Below are 13,181 nucleotides of genomic sequence, written 5' to 3'. Positions count from 1 at the left end.
ATTTAACAAATTCTGAGTTACCACGTTGTTTTGTTGTTTGTTTTGACTTCGACTATGGACGACAACCTGGAACTACCAAATAATGATGGACCAGAAATTCGAGTTGGGGATAACCTAGAAGAGGAAGACCAGTCTTCAGGCGATGAGGATGAAGGTCCCGATTGGACAAAGCTGATGTGAGGTCGGGGATGTATCTGATTCTCATCGGCTTATGCGTTGTAATCCGAAGGCCCAAAGCAGCAAGACCGGTCATACCAAAACGAGGAGACAAAGAGTTCGAACCTTCAAAGCAAGGGGGCTCTGGCCTTCAGCAACATATTCTTCAGCGAGCAAGAAACGCAATGTTTGAAGCTCTTCGCGCTGATAGAACGATATCAAAGCACGTTTGATCTTTATTACAGTTCTGTACTCAGAACAATAATGGTTTTCTCTGTCCTCAGTAAATCTATTAGCTACGGAACGTGGCATCCATCATTGGCTCGAGTTTCAGTAACAATATCTCGCGGAATATCAATCGGTACAGTAGGACATTCTGTTCCACGCGAAACCGCTATGACAAACGGGACCGTAAAAACTCAAAAACGGATGGAGCTTCTGCCTGAAGAGGCGATCTATCTCATCGAACGAGGTTCCTTATTGTGCTGGAAAGAGTCTGCGGTGGAATATCCGAACGACGGAACTTTCGAAAGTATCTCCGGAAGTCCAATGACGGTTCAGCAGGCATACACGGAGATGATAGGTAAAGAGGATCTCACTATGGATCGTTATCAGGTCCGTCAATCGGTGCTGTTGACTGCCTTTGACTGACTGACCCGTGTGCAAGGTCTACGCGTATCTGAAGCGCTTGGGTTACACTGTGACTCGTACAAAACCTCCTACCGCATTTTACCCGGTCACCGCTCCGTATCCACCATCGTTATTGACGTTGACATCCTCCTCGTCATTTAAATCAAAAACCTCTGCTCTCTTTTCGTCGTGGATTTCGACAATTTTTCGCACACTCTTTCCAGATTCCTTTGACTGGTGGAGGCCATTGCGAATACGTCGGTGGCTTAAAATGGATAAGAATTACAGTGAGTGCTTACTTTCTGAGTACTTCAAAAGTAGTTAAAGTGTTCTAGGTTTTATATTCCAGTCTCTTCGATTCATTCCATCGGGACACAAGGTTCCGCAATATTCACCTACAGAAACTGAATCCCCTTCCTCGCCATATGAACCTTTTTTCAATCTTTATAAGCCACCCACTCCGTTCAAAAAATCAGCACCCCCTCCACCAGATTACCAAATGGTTGTAGTCAAGTAAGCAGTCTATTTTGATTTTGTTCTCCTGCGTCAACCTCCCCCCCCTAGTGCTCGAACGACACCAATGCCTTCTCTTCGTGAGCTCACGGCGATATATAATAATGCACCTGAACTCCCTCCCCCACAACGTCGAGTGCAGAATCCCCCCCAAATTCAAGGAATCTCGTACAAAAATTCGACTGGGACTACCGGCTCAGATACACCGGCCCAATCACAAACTCATAACTCTAATACTCCCACTTTGATGTCTAGTTCCTCTATGATATCACTCCTCCCTCATGGTTTCACTTCTTGGCTCTATGCAAAACCCACATCCTCACCCCAAAAGCTTGAACGCAGACCAAATCCATTCGCAGTCTTGCGCCAAGGGAAAAAAACTGCCATTATTGCCACAGTGGATGCGGGTACGATCAATATCTTCCGATTTGCGCAGGGAGCATTTGAGACTGGCCCTTGGTTCTAAGTGATAGGGGATGCATCTATTGGTTCTCTCAATCAAAATACATTATTTGGTATCGCGCTGCAACTTACCATTTATCGAAGGTGTTATCATGTAGAAGTCGACGTTTATGTTGATCTCTCACCTTTTCCCGCCAAGAGGGGAAGCTATTTTAGGGAAGACTTTAGGCTAGGGATTGAGTGTTACAGTTGGCCGTTACATAATTATGTCTAAATATGAGGCACCATAACAGGAGCAAAAGTTAGTATGGATTCGAATCGTTGCGAGATCGCGCGCATTTTGCGTGGTGAGCTCCGTATAAATTGGGGGACAGGGAACTCATCTACGAAAGCTGGTCCGCCATGCAATAGGCCATTCTCACCTCGTATCACGTATCACTTCACTCTTATCTATTCCCAGTCCAGGGATAATGTTCCATTCGTCTTTCCTCGCAAAGTACCTTCGATCGCCTCCGCTAACGTGCGCAGCGCAAGTACTCCTTCGGAAGGCTCGAAAAAGCTTGAATTGCCTAAGGACGTATGCCGGTGCATTGGTGTCTCGTATTATTGACCGAGAAGAAAGCCCTGGACATACCTTGCCGAAGTTCATCGTTGTTTCTCCCATCATCAGCACCCAAAGCACATTGTATCGCACGTTCCCTTCCAACACCGGAGAGCTTGTCGATAGACACAAGGAGCGCACGGAGGGTCATATTTGGTTGGTCAGGTTGCCCACTAACAGTCGATGGCACGAGGAGGGCTTTTCGGACTTCCTGGGATGTTGCTGATCATTCAAAGATATAAGTCGAGACTTTTCATTCACCCAGCGAATAAGTGAATACCGATTGCTTCATAATGCCTTGTCCTAAGTGGCTTGGGATCATTCCTTTCCAAAGGGTCTGGATGTATTGGTTCTTCATCAGCAATATAGGGCCATTTCAAGGAGGAGAGGGGTTTCAAGGAGGGAACATCGAGAACAGAAGAGTCTACACCGACGTGTTTGACTTGCATTGTGCTCCCCACAGGCGAAACATCCGAAGACAGATCAGATGTTGTAGTCGAAGAAAGTACTTCTGCTGCAGCTGGAAGGGATGTAGAATTTGACTGCGCCAAACCTCCTTGCATACAGTTGATACAATTTTCATCGAGTTCTTTGTGCTTTTTGTAGCATGCTACAGAGCAGCTATGAGGATCAAATACGTTCATTAGCACGGTATACATGTGACGATAAAGAAAAAAGACACACTAAGGCAAAAAACACGCAGAACAGGAATATTTGCCTTCTCCTTCATTACAAATGTTACATCTTCTCTGGTTTTTTTGCCCCGGTCGAGATTGGCGGAACATCGAGAGGAGCAAGAAAGACCTCGATAAAGTTAAATAACTTTGAGCGCGCAAAACTCATGATCGTCACATGCCAACGCCGTCCCTTCTTTCCCTCTTTTGAATTTCTGAAATAATAACCCACTCTCTACCGCCTCCACCCTCCGCCGTCTACTCTACCCTATTCCCGGAGACCGGAACCCAGCTGTCTTTCAGTTTCATAGACCCTAGGTATGGCGGAGGCTGGAGATGGTAACATCAAGGTTGTTGTCCGATGTAGACCCCTCAATTCTCGCGGTAAGTTTGGATTTTCTGGTCAACAACCACTACAAGCTCATTGAACTCCTTGCTATCTAATGGATTTCAGAGCTTGCGCGCGGCGCGAAGCCACTTATCCGCATGTCTGGCAATCAGACTTTTCTAGATCCACCAGAAGCCGGCTCACAACAGGACACCAAACGTGCTACGGAGAGAAAGCCAATGGCTTTCAGTTTTGACAAGAGCTATTGGTCAGCAGGGCCGAGAGATGAACCTGGATATTGCTCCCAACAAACACTTTACGATGACTTGGGAAAGGAATTATTGGATCATGGATTTGCAGGGTTCAATGCATGTATCCTAGCTTGTGAGTTGTGTTCCATGTCTTTTGCACCTCAGTTCTAATAAAACTCATAGATGGACAAACTGGTATGATTACTACTCACTTAGTTATATAACATACCGATCGAGTTCTCTACGACTAGGTTCCGGGAAATCGTATAGGTATGTGCTCATATGCTAGATTTCATTTAATAAACTCATCCCTTGTTCTTAGTATGATGGGATGTGAGTTCCAGACATATTGCCTTTTGCTGCACCGCTCAACCTATTCCCAGACGGTGCTGACAAGGGAATAATTCCCTTGACTTGTTCAGAGTTATTTGTACGAGTCGATGAACGCAAGGCTGCGGATCCAAACATAAACTTCACAGTCGAGGTTTCTTACATAGAGGTAACCATTCATTGCCATCTATGTGTTATTTCGACAAACTACGTCTGACACGGATTCAAGATTTACAACGAGAAAGTCCGCGACCTTCTTAATCCAAAAAACACTGGTAATTTACGAGTACGAGAACACCCGAGCTTGGGACCCTATGTAGAGGATCTTTCGAAGCTCATGGTCAATAGTTACGGCGAAATGATGACGCTCATGGACGAAGGGAACAAAGCGCGGACGGTTGCTGCCACTAATATGAACGAAACGTTTGTTTCTCGTGATTTGATAATTACACACACGCTAACCGGAATTCATGTTCAGCTCATCGCGTTCGCATGCGGTCTTTACTCTTCTCTTGACCATGAAAAGACATGATTCGGGCACGAATCTTGACACCGAAAAAGTGTCACGCATTAGCTTGGTGGACTTAGCCGGATCTGAACGAGCCAACTCGACTGGGGCAACCGGCCAGCGACTGAAGGAAGGAGCCAATATTAACAAGTCCCTGACTACCCTTGGAAAGGTTATCTCCTCCCTCGCTCTGGCAAGTTCTGCAGATACAAAGAAGGGGAAAAAGGGTAAAAGCGAAGATTTTGTTCCGTACCGTGATTCAGTAAATTCTACCGTCCTTTTTTGTTTTGCAGCCAACTTACACACATGCATTAAGGTATTAACCTGGCTGCTGAAAGATAGTCTTGGAGGGAACTCAAAAACGGCAATGATCGCTGCCATAGCTCCCGCTGACTATGAAGAGACGTTAAGTACCCTTCGGTATGCTGACCAAGCAAAGAAGATCAAGAATAAAGCAGTGGTTAATGAGGATCCAAACGCGAAGCTTGTGCGTGAGTTGAAGGAGGAATTGGAAATGCTAAGAGGTTTGTTGGATATTTCAATTTGTTGTTGCCTGATTTAAGCCTGGTGTTTTACTTAGCTCGAGTTTCTGGCTCCAGTGCCGAAGACACATTTGACCCTAAGGTACCTCCGGAGAAGCAAAAAGTGACCTACCAAACCAAAGACGGTCGAATCAAAACTGTAACGAAGGCTGAGCTCCAGGAACAGATGGAGACCAGTGAGAAGCTGATGCAGAGTTTGAACGAGACTTGGGAACAGAAGATGGTCAGGACACAAGAGGTACAGAAAGAACGTGAGAAGGCGTTGGAGGAATTAGGAATCTCGGTTGAGAAAAACATGGTCGGTGTCCATACACCAAAGAAGGTGTGTTCCTGATGATATGTTGAATCCTTATCACTTGCTGAATCCCTCGACTTATCGTCAGATTCCTCATCTAGTCAATCTGGTACGGTACTTTCCTTGCGTCAATGAACCAGCAGCTGATCGAAATGTCCGAATCTTAAGAATGAAGGTGTGTATAGCTCAAAGTGAAATGTGCCTTTTGATTAAATGCGTCATCCGCAGATCCCCTCATGAGCGAATGCCTGATATACCAGTTGAAGCCGGGGAAGACAGTAGTACGTGTAACTCTCATGTCAACTTACCTCCTCATTGAGGATGTTTTGCGGTAGGTTGGCCGATTGGACAGCGATAAGCCCGCTGCTATTCGACTTAGTGGTGACAACATCTTGGAGGAACATTGTTATTTCGAAAATACTGACGGCAAAGTTTTTATACATTGCCTACCAGAGAGCGTTACGGTACGTCCTGGCTCTCATTTGTCCCTCAATTCCCCTTTTGACACGGGCCTCCGATAGTTTCTAAATGGCAAACGCATGGCACCTGGCCAGGTACTATATAGTCAATATAGTTTTTGAGTGCCTACTGATTCTTTAAACTTGTAGTCCCACAAATTGCGCACAGGGTTTCGTATCATACTTGGTGTGTGGGTTGTTGTTTTGATATGATTCGTTCTGCTTATTCGTCATTCTTATCAGGCGACAATCATGTTTTTAGATTCAACAATCCTGAGGAAATCCGGAAGCAGCGCGATCGAGCGACCATGAAATCCAATCTTCAACTCAGTGTCTCGGCAGGAGATCTTGTCGCAGCTACGGAGAGCTCCCCTGCCACTCGACCAGAATCTCCGGCATCCTCGATAGAAGCAGATGATGTTGACTGGACTTTTGCTCAGAGAGAAGCTGCATTTGCTCGGCTTGGGTTGGACCCCACACTTGACAGTTTGCCTGATGACGATTTAAACAGGCTGTTCGAAAAAGTTACCAAGGCCAAAACTTTTCGCGAGCATCACCTAAAATCCCGACCAGAAAGCAGTCTTAGTCAGGCGGATGATGTCTGGAGTGAGACCGGGCGTCCGGTCCCCAGCGAAGCAGCTACGGATGACACCAGTCTAGAGGCGCCCACGAGCCACTACAGTCCTGAGACTGGCAATGGTGCCCTCAAAGATGTTCAGGATCAGTTGGAGAGCCGTCTCGAAGCCATTACCACAGAGGGGTCAAAGGAGGCCGAAGACCTCAAACTCGAGAAGGAGCATATGGAATATCAGCTTCGATTGGTGAGGACGCAAATGAAGCGTATGATTGAGGCGCGGTCGAGAGGAGAGACGGAATTGGAACAATTGGATTTTGAGCCTGTGATTTACAGCGCTAAACAGCTCCGGCTCATAAGAAAGGTTCTAGATAAATGGAGGGCTCATCGTTCATTTTCCATGGCTGAGGTAGTTCTCTCCAAAGCTGTTTTGATAAAGGAAGCCAATGTCATCAGGTATGCTGGGTCTCCTTCCATTGATCATACATAGATTCTGAACATCTTCAGCAAGGAATTGGGCAAACAGGTCTCGTACAATTTTACGGTCTCTTCTGGAGGTCCTCTGGCCGCTCCCGCCTCTTCTGTGGACACAATAGCTGGATTGGACCAATTCGGAGACGTCTCAGACCCTATTCTCAGGTCTGCTACTCAACCGTCAGTTGCAATCAAAGTGCTAGATGGACGGCACAACGCTATCTATATATGGTCTCTTGACCGGATGCAACAACACCTTCAACGTATGCGAAATATAACAGCTTATATCGACCGTCCGTCCTTTACGCAACATTTCTCATCAGATGAGCCTTTCTACGACTCACCACCTCCTCAGTACTCCTTTATCGGTAGTGCTTTGATTTCATTGGCCCCTATATCCCGTTCGTTATCTTGCACATATACAGTACCAATTTTCTGCAGGTCCACCGCAGAAGCGATAGGGTCTTGTCGCGTCGATATAAAGTTGGTCAACGTTGCCTTTCCTTCTAAGCATGCAAGCGGGCAACCAAGTGGATCAACTTCACAAGGTTCAGGTATCATTCCGACTGGGAGCAAGTTGTCCTTCTTCTTCACAGTCGATACAGTCAAAGGATTATCACTTCATGATTTCTCCGCCGTCCATCTTCAAGTCCGACTATCGTCGTTCGTTGGACCCACTCTTTCAGCAGAGGAGGTCTTCCCTTCGACGGCCGTAGACCTAGAATCATCCTCCCTGTCAGAATTAAGGTTTCGCCGAAGCTTTTCTATTGTCGCATCTCCCAAGGTTCTCAATCATCTACGGCAAGGTTATGCTCCTATAGAATTCTTTGCCGCAGTCACACCGACATATTTAGAACGTATGGAACGCTGGGATGAAATGCGGGAACAAAAAGTTTACTTTCCTGGATCTCAAGAGTCGAGATTATCGTCGCCTGACAGTCAATCTACGAATACGCCACCTATGCGCCGCTCCGAAACAGATTTTGTCGTGGAGCAGAGTCACGATGTCATTGTTTGGATCCAATTGTGTGAATTAGCACCAGATGGTCAGTATGCTCCCGTGCCCGTACTTTCGCAGGGTACACTTGATCCAGGTAGTTTCTCTTTGCACCAAGGATTGCAAAGGCGAATCGTAATCTCGCTATCATCGAATTCTGGCCAGCAGTTTCCATGGTCTGAATTTACCAAAGTGCGAATTGGAAATGTCCGGGTAATAGATGCTAAAGGTCGAGTTCAAGAATCATCATCGAAAGCCCTGATCACGCTTCCTCTGTTACAAGAACAAAATATCGAGTTCAAACCAGACGGAACGGGGAGTCTGTCTGGTCAGGCTCTGTGGGATTCAAGTGTCCACAATTCTTCGCTCCTAAATAAAGTGACTCCTATGAACCAGCGTGTATTGCTTCAACTTAGTTGTGCTGTTTCTGTTGAAACTTGTGCCGATCCTGTGCAGTTCAATGTGGACGTGGCTATCACCATCGGTACTCGAGATGCTCGACCCCCGTCGAGACTCCTCACGTTCTTTGGTTCAAAAAAGATCCTGTCAAAATCGAGCCACCTTTTTCGAGTTCGATTATCTCCACCCCTCACTCGTTCTGTCAAAGAATTATGGCGATTAGATACAGCTGAAAAATATGTTCGGGGTGAAGAATCTCTAGGAGCTTGGAGGCCCCGTGGAATATCCGTAGTGGAAGATTATTTGCGATTGATAATGATGGAGGAAAAAGCTGCGGACGTTCAAGCTACTCGAGCCATTTTGACGACGAGTCGTCCGCTGGTGACACAGCCTGACGCTCTTGCTTGGCGCGCAGACGATCTCGTTCGGAAAGCCCTCGAACTCTGGCAACGTCGATATTATGGCAATGTGTGTGTATTTTACCAGCATTAAACTTGTAACTAATCCCTTGGATAGCATATACTGAACCAACAATCGAACGCGGAAGCAGAGTCTGTTTCCGCGAAACACAGTATTGATACAGAGTCTTTCAACGAACTTAAATTCATATCCGAAACAAAGATGATACCACGCAGGTTATTACAGGCGTTACCTATGTGTTGCAATTCTAACATATTTTCTTCAGTGACAGCGCGACCAAGAAAGGTTATCTTTTCATACTTACCGACGCCAGTCAAAACGTGTTCGAGAAGCGATGGTTTGTTCTTAAAAGGTGCTTTTTGTCTGAATTTCTATGCGTTATTCTCATAACGAAACTACTCAGACCCTACCTTCATATGTATTCTCAATCCAATGAGGTTGACGAAATTGGTATCATAGCTCTCTCAGCTGTCCACGTGGAAAATGACCCTCACAAGGAGCTTTTACTCGGGGTGAGTTTTTTTTCTGCGCGTGGAAGGATCAGGGCTTATTCAAATCACCGTAGAAACCATTCACATTCACTCTTTTCACCTCTTCCAATTCGCATGCTCTCGCAGCTCCGAATCTCAAGGAGAAACATTCTTGGGTCGCCAAACTTGATCCCACTCATTTATCGTCTTGATGCACTTTTCACACTGAAGCTTTTGATCATGTTTTCTTCTACGGCATGTATAGATCGTAATTTACTTCAACTATCATGCATTTGCTATCGCCCCTTCATCGGTTTATGAGCATCGTATACCATATCACATATATCTAAGTATACCAAAGTACTTGTACGATAGTTATTACTCGAATGAGTCGGATCCATGATTATCAACTGATTTAAATATGTTGGTCACAAAAATGCTCTTTAGATAATTTGAGGTATAGATATGTTTAAGGATTACACATACTTGCCTGACTTGGCACCAAGCCTCCTCAGAATAAGGATAAACTTTTGCGGTACCCCACATGCTGTTCCTCATGGAGTCAGCGACGGTCCATATGACCCCTGTCCGTTCGAAACGAGATCAACTCCAGTATAGAATGTACATTGGTATACAGGATCCATGTGTTTTACAATAATCAGCGTCATAATCGACACTGCAGTCTAAAAATTCTAGAAAGGCCGAACGGATGAACGTAAAGAGATAGATGCAAAGGACAGTAAGTAGTGGCATAGGAATGTTATATGTACTGGTGAAGAGGATCCTAAAGGTCATGAATAATGATAGACAAATTATTGAGGTATCGAGATCGAGTCCGTTAATGTTCTCGTTTTGGGATGCTTAATCACAGAGTTCTGGACAGTCGTTCTACACGGACAGGTTAATGGTCATATTTATGTTTGGATAAGAGTATACTGACTTGACGAATGAAGGTAAGCATGTGGCAAGTGATGTATCCCTTCGCAAATCCAGCGCCGGCATAGACAAACAGATATTGCCATTTTTTCCTGAATGCGTCGTAATTTGCACGTTCTCTGAGTGCCGGGTAATCTTGCGCGATCATTTCTTGGCTCAGATTCTTCTCTAATCTTCGCCCCCATTCACGCAAGGTTCGAGGATAGTCTAGATAGACAAAATCAATTTTGGTCAATGCCATACACATCTCTGGAAGTAAACTTACGAGCAGCATGGTTTTCCACACACTCCAGAGTAAATCTACCATGGGAAGCAACCTGGGCTGCTGTTATTAGAGCAGTAGCGCTAGGAAGACAAGAATTTGGCCACATATAACGGCGCATAAAATCCTCAGACCTAATTCAGGTGTAAATTGCTGCTTGAAAATCGGGTGGTGAGATGGAACCTACTGATAACCGGTGTATCGAGACTCAGGGAATGTCGATGCACTTACAACTGCCGTGGCATCGCGAGATTTGAGGGCAAAATCGACGAGTTTGAAATATGTCTGGTAGTGCTTAGCGCCTACATGCTATCAGAGTCATGAGATTAGAATATACTGATGAAAGTTTGATTATATTTACCTCTAACATCTCAATGCTCACGAACGCGTCGAAAGCGTTTTCGAACTCCGGAGGAATCTCGCGGTAATCCATAAGATGGACCCGTATCTTGTTTTCAAGACCCGCGGCTCTGATACGTTCCTCAGCCAGGGTCTTTTGTTCGACTGATAACGTTAATGTGTCTACTTCACAACCAAACGTTCTGACAGCCTGCGCAAGGTCAGTGAGAATGCAGGAACTCGTATTTCCAAAGGACATACTTCGATAGCAAGACCACCCCAACCGCTGCCAAATTCAAGGACACGGTGACCAGGTTTAACGCGAGCTTTACGAAGAACATGATGAATCTTTCGACGTTGAGCAGCCTCAAGATCTCCAGGCGTTGATCCCATTTCAAGGTCCCCTCGAACTCCACCTTCCGCATCGTCCCATAACGCGCATGAGTACATCATTTCGTGGCTGAGAAAAGCCTATTAGGAAATTTATTCGTCAACATTGACTCTGAGATATATAATCCAATCCCACCTTGAATAGTGTATTGGATTGATCATAGCTTGCGATGGCATTGAGACGCGCTTGATTTTTGGTTTGCCCGAAAAAGCTATTGTACAGTCCAGAAGCGGCCGATGAGATCCGAGCGAAAGACGATGACAATGTCTCCTCCATTCCGGTCTGGTTATCGAGCCATAGCTATATATATAAGAAATATATCAGTTGAAGGATAGATGAAAATATTAAGTTTGACGAACATCCATGCAACTTTTCAGGTCTTCCACTTCTATGTCCCCAACCATATATGCTTCGCTAACTGGGTCCGGATTAGAGGGAGAAACTCGTATCCAATTTAATCGTCTTACAGCCCAGATCTCCTGAACTGTGCACATAAGCCATTAGTTATTACTCACAAGGAGCGAAATGACAACGAGCACGTACAACATCAAACGTAACCAAAAGGCATCATTGATGACTGCTAGTTGAACAGTGTTGCTTCCCTTGCGATAACGGCCATAGGTACGTGATCCCTCAGAGTCGGTAATGGTTAGTTGTCCTACAGATATTGCATCGCTGAGGACTGAAAGTATGGACGTTCGTGCTATAAAGGTGTCGGTAATAGTTCAAAAAACTCGCGTGGGGGGCACGTACCAAACCTTGCAAGCCACGATCGAGGATTTGAGAGAGCCAATGCGAATATCGAAGCAGGCTGGACAGACTTGGAAAAGCCAGGCGTAAAACGTACACAGGGCTGATTAGTGATTGTTGTAGCAGGCATGGCTCCGGCTTTAAAAAAAGAATCCACAACGAGAAGGGGGAATACTAATCGGGGAAAGGGAAAATGGGGGCACCTTTATACCTTTCGGGTGAAGTGGATTAGGGAGTACTCAGAATCGAAGACGTGTAACCGGCGGACATTTTTGATCAAGCTTGATCAGGGTCATTCGCTTTGGGAATCTCGTAATTAGAATGCAGTTGGCCCAAGTCTGCGTTTGAGCAGCGTTGAGAAGTCAAACCGTCGATGAAGTTTTGAGATCTCTGTGCAAGTTAGGCACTACAGAAGAACCACGTGCAAATGCTCAAAATCCCCAGATTCCAATCAGAATTTCCTTTACGGAACTAATGTTCTTCCCCTTGAACCTTGGGATTCATGAAATCCCAGATGACCCGTGAATCTTTTTTATGATCTGCGAGACGGTGCACGGATGATTCGTTAACTATGAGAGAGAAGATTGGCTCATAATCGTTGTTTCTCATTTACTGTTCACTTCCACTTAAGAATTCACTCTGCGGAGCAATTCGAATGGGATATCCTCCGTTGATGCACTTCCGCCAACCTAGATTTCTTGAAAAGTATAAGGAGGCTCTAAAGAAACGATTGTCTCTTCAGCAATTAGTCTAGATTCTGAACGCTCCGAAAGGTTTCGGTTTACTTTCCTTTCCTCAAATGAAACTGTACCCGTGTATGGTTTTACGTTCAGTTGACAGAACATTGTATTATTTGCTGCCACTAACGAGTGACTATTGCTTAGACAAACCTGTTTTTGATAACTGGAACACGTTGAACTTCAAGCAAGACCTAGTAAGACTTGAATATCAGAATTAAGTAACTCGTCATCAACGCCTTTCCACAGTCGTTCCAATTACACGAAACTCAATGAGGTGAAAATTTCCATTTGGATTTCCATTCACTGCCAACTGTCGTATTTTTCCATAGATGGTCACTCGTTTGAACATTTATCCATCCAAGATAGGTTGCATAATAATTCAGAAACTGAGACGAGGAATGTGACTGTGAGGAATATCAGAAAGAAAGAAAGACACTTCTCTGGCACTTACACGGCGGTGAGAGGAGCGGGAACTAGTTCAAACAATGGAGCAATTACAAAGTGTAGAGTCCACCTATACCAACATGTGAAGAAGTGAAGAGCGTGGAGACGGGAAGATTTTGTTTTCAAGTAGGTGCATGTGGAACGGCAATGGTCATCCAATGTGGAAATAACATATGGCCAGTTTCCAACAATTCCAACACCTCCTACAAACCCTACGAATGACGAATATTATGATACAGCGGATCGTTCGGAGAGGATCGGAAATCATTTTAATACGAGAGAATTTCTTTTGAATGA

The 13,181-nt window shown here is 45.1% G+C and overlaps 4 protein-coding genes across 4 annotated transcripts; 2 read left to right on the top strand and 2 right to left on the bottom strand.

Moving 5' to 3' along the window:
- The first annotated feature begins 23 nt into the window (after positions 1 to 23).
- Positions 24 to 1,968, top strand: C8R40DRAFT_167731 (tRNA-splicing endonuclease subunit sen54 N-term-domain-containing protein). Its single transcript, XM_046234231.1, has 6 exons — positions 24 to 176; positions 230 to 379; positions 441 to 771; positions 824 to 1,073; positions 1,122 to 1,299; positions 1,351 to 1,968. The coding sequence occupies exons 1-6, from the start codon at positions 55 to 57 to the stop codon at positions 1,763 to 1,765; spliced, it is 1,446 nt and encodes a 481-aa protein (XP_046087000.1). The 5' UTR covers positions 24 to 54; the 3' UTR covers positions 1,766 to 1,968.
- A 183-nt stretch (positions 1,969 to 2,151) lies between these two features.
- Positions 2,152 to 3,087, bottom strand: C8R40DRAFT_1043777 (uncharacterized protein; the record flags this gene model as incomplete). The annotated part of the gene is made up of 5 exons (XM_046224190.1): positions 2,152 to 2,240; positions 2,336 to 2,524; positions 2,583 to 2,744; positions 2,877 to 2,923; positions 2,987 to 3,087. 5 exons carry the CDS (start codon positions 3,085 to 3,087, stop codon positions 2,152 to 2,154), a joined length of 588 nt encoding a protein of 195 aa, XP_046086999.1.
- Positions 3,088 to 3,160: 73 nt separating this feature from the next.
- C8R40DRAFT_1101736 (kinesin-like protein) lies at positions 3,161 to 9,435 on the top strand. Its single transcript, XM_046227965.1, has 22 exons — positions 3,161 to 3,360; positions 3,431 to 3,688; positions 3,739 to 3,750; positions 3,807 to 3,825; positions 3,878 to 3,888; positions 3,939 to 4,054; positions 4,115 to 4,308; positions 4,364 to 4,655; positions 4,710 to 4,917; positions 4,974 to 5,257; positions 5,319 to 5,339; positions 5,361 to 5,365; positions 5,457 to 5,511; positions 5,566 to 5,694; positions 5,752 to 5,784; positions 5,839 to 5,875; positions 5,932 to 6,718; positions 6,770 to 8,600; positions 8,649 to 8,767; positions 8,818 to 8,904; positions 8,956 to 9,064; positions 9,118 to 9,435. Exons 1-22 carry the CDS (start codon positions 3,297 to 3,299, stop codon positions 9,232 to 9,234), a joined length of 4,788 nt encoding a protein of 1,595 aa, XP_046086998.1. The 5' UTR covers positions 3,161 to 3,296; the 3' UTR covers positions 9,235 to 9,435.
- Positions 9,399 to 12,099, bottom strand: C8R40DRAFT_1250382 (cyclopropane-fatty-acyl-phospholipid synthase). The gene is made up of 12 exons (XM_046233686.1): positions 11,704 to 12,099; positions 11,494 to 11,653; positions 11,418 to 11,434; positions 11,310 to 11,368; positions 11,086 to 11,250; positions 10,821 to 11,030; positions 10,582 to 10,770; positions 10,408 to 10,529; positions 10,224 to 10,354; positions 9,963 to 10,165; positions 9,509 to 9,910; positions 9,399 to 9,432 (listed from the first exon to the last, which is right to left on the bottom strand). The coding sequence occupies exons 1-11, from the start codon at positions 11,828 to 11,830 to the stop codon at positions 9,884 to 9,886; spliced, it is 1,410 nt and encodes a 469-aa protein (XP_046086997.1). The 5' UTR covers positions 11,831 to 12,099; the 3' UTR covers positions 9,399 to 9,432; positions 9,509 to 9,883.
- Between the last annotated feature and the right edge of the window lie 1,082 nt (positions 12,100 to 13,181).

Source organism: Lentinula edodes (genome assembly GCF_021015755.1).
Source record: "Lentinula edodes strain Le(Bin) 0899 ss11 chromosome Unknown C8R40scaffold_15, whole genome shotgun sequence".
Taxonomy (NCBI): domain Eukaryota; kingdom Fungi; phylum Basidiomycota; class Agaricomycetes; order Agaricales; family Omphalotaceae; genus Lentinula; species Lentinula edodes.
The sequence above is the reverse complement of the archived record's forward strand: the minus strand, read 5'-3'. Positions and strand labels throughout refer to the sequence as shown.

Coding starts and splice junctions, on each gene's coding strand:
- C8R40DRAFT_167731 (XM_046234231.1), top strand. CDS start 55: ATGGACGACAACCTGGAACTACCAAATAATGATGGACCAGAAATTCGA. Junction 380..440: donor GCTGATAGAACGATATCAAA/GCACGTTTGATC, acceptor CTCTGTCCTCAG/TAAATCTATTAGCTACGGAA. Junction 1,300..1,350: donor TACCAAATGGTTGTAGTCAA/GTAAGCAGTCTA, acceptor TCCCCCCCCTAG/TGCTCGAACGACACCAATGC.
- C8R40DRAFT_1101736 (XM_046227965.1), top strand. CDS start 3,297: ATGGCGGAGGCTGGAGATGGTAACATCAAGGTTGTTGTCCGATGTAGA. Junction 4,055..4,114: donor TCGAGGTTTCTTACATAGAG/GTAACCATTCAT, acceptor CACGGATTCAAG/ATTTACAACGAGAAAGTCCG. Junction 5,258..5,318: donor GTGTCCATACACCAAAGAAG/GTGTGTTCCTGA, acceptor ACTTATCGTCAG/ATTCCTCATCTAGTCAATCT.
- C8R40DRAFT_1250382 (XM_046233686.1), bottom strand. CDS start 11,830: ATGCCTGCTACAACAATCACTAATCAGCCCTGTGTACGTTTTACGCCT. Junction 11,251..11,309: donor ACCTGAAAAGTTGCATGGAT/GTTCGTCAAACT, acceptor TTATATATATAG/CTATGGCTCGATAACCAGAC. Junction 11,031..11,085: donor AATCCAATACACTATTCAAG/GTGGGATTGGAT, acceptor ATTTCCTAATAG/GCTTTTCTCAGCCACGAAAT.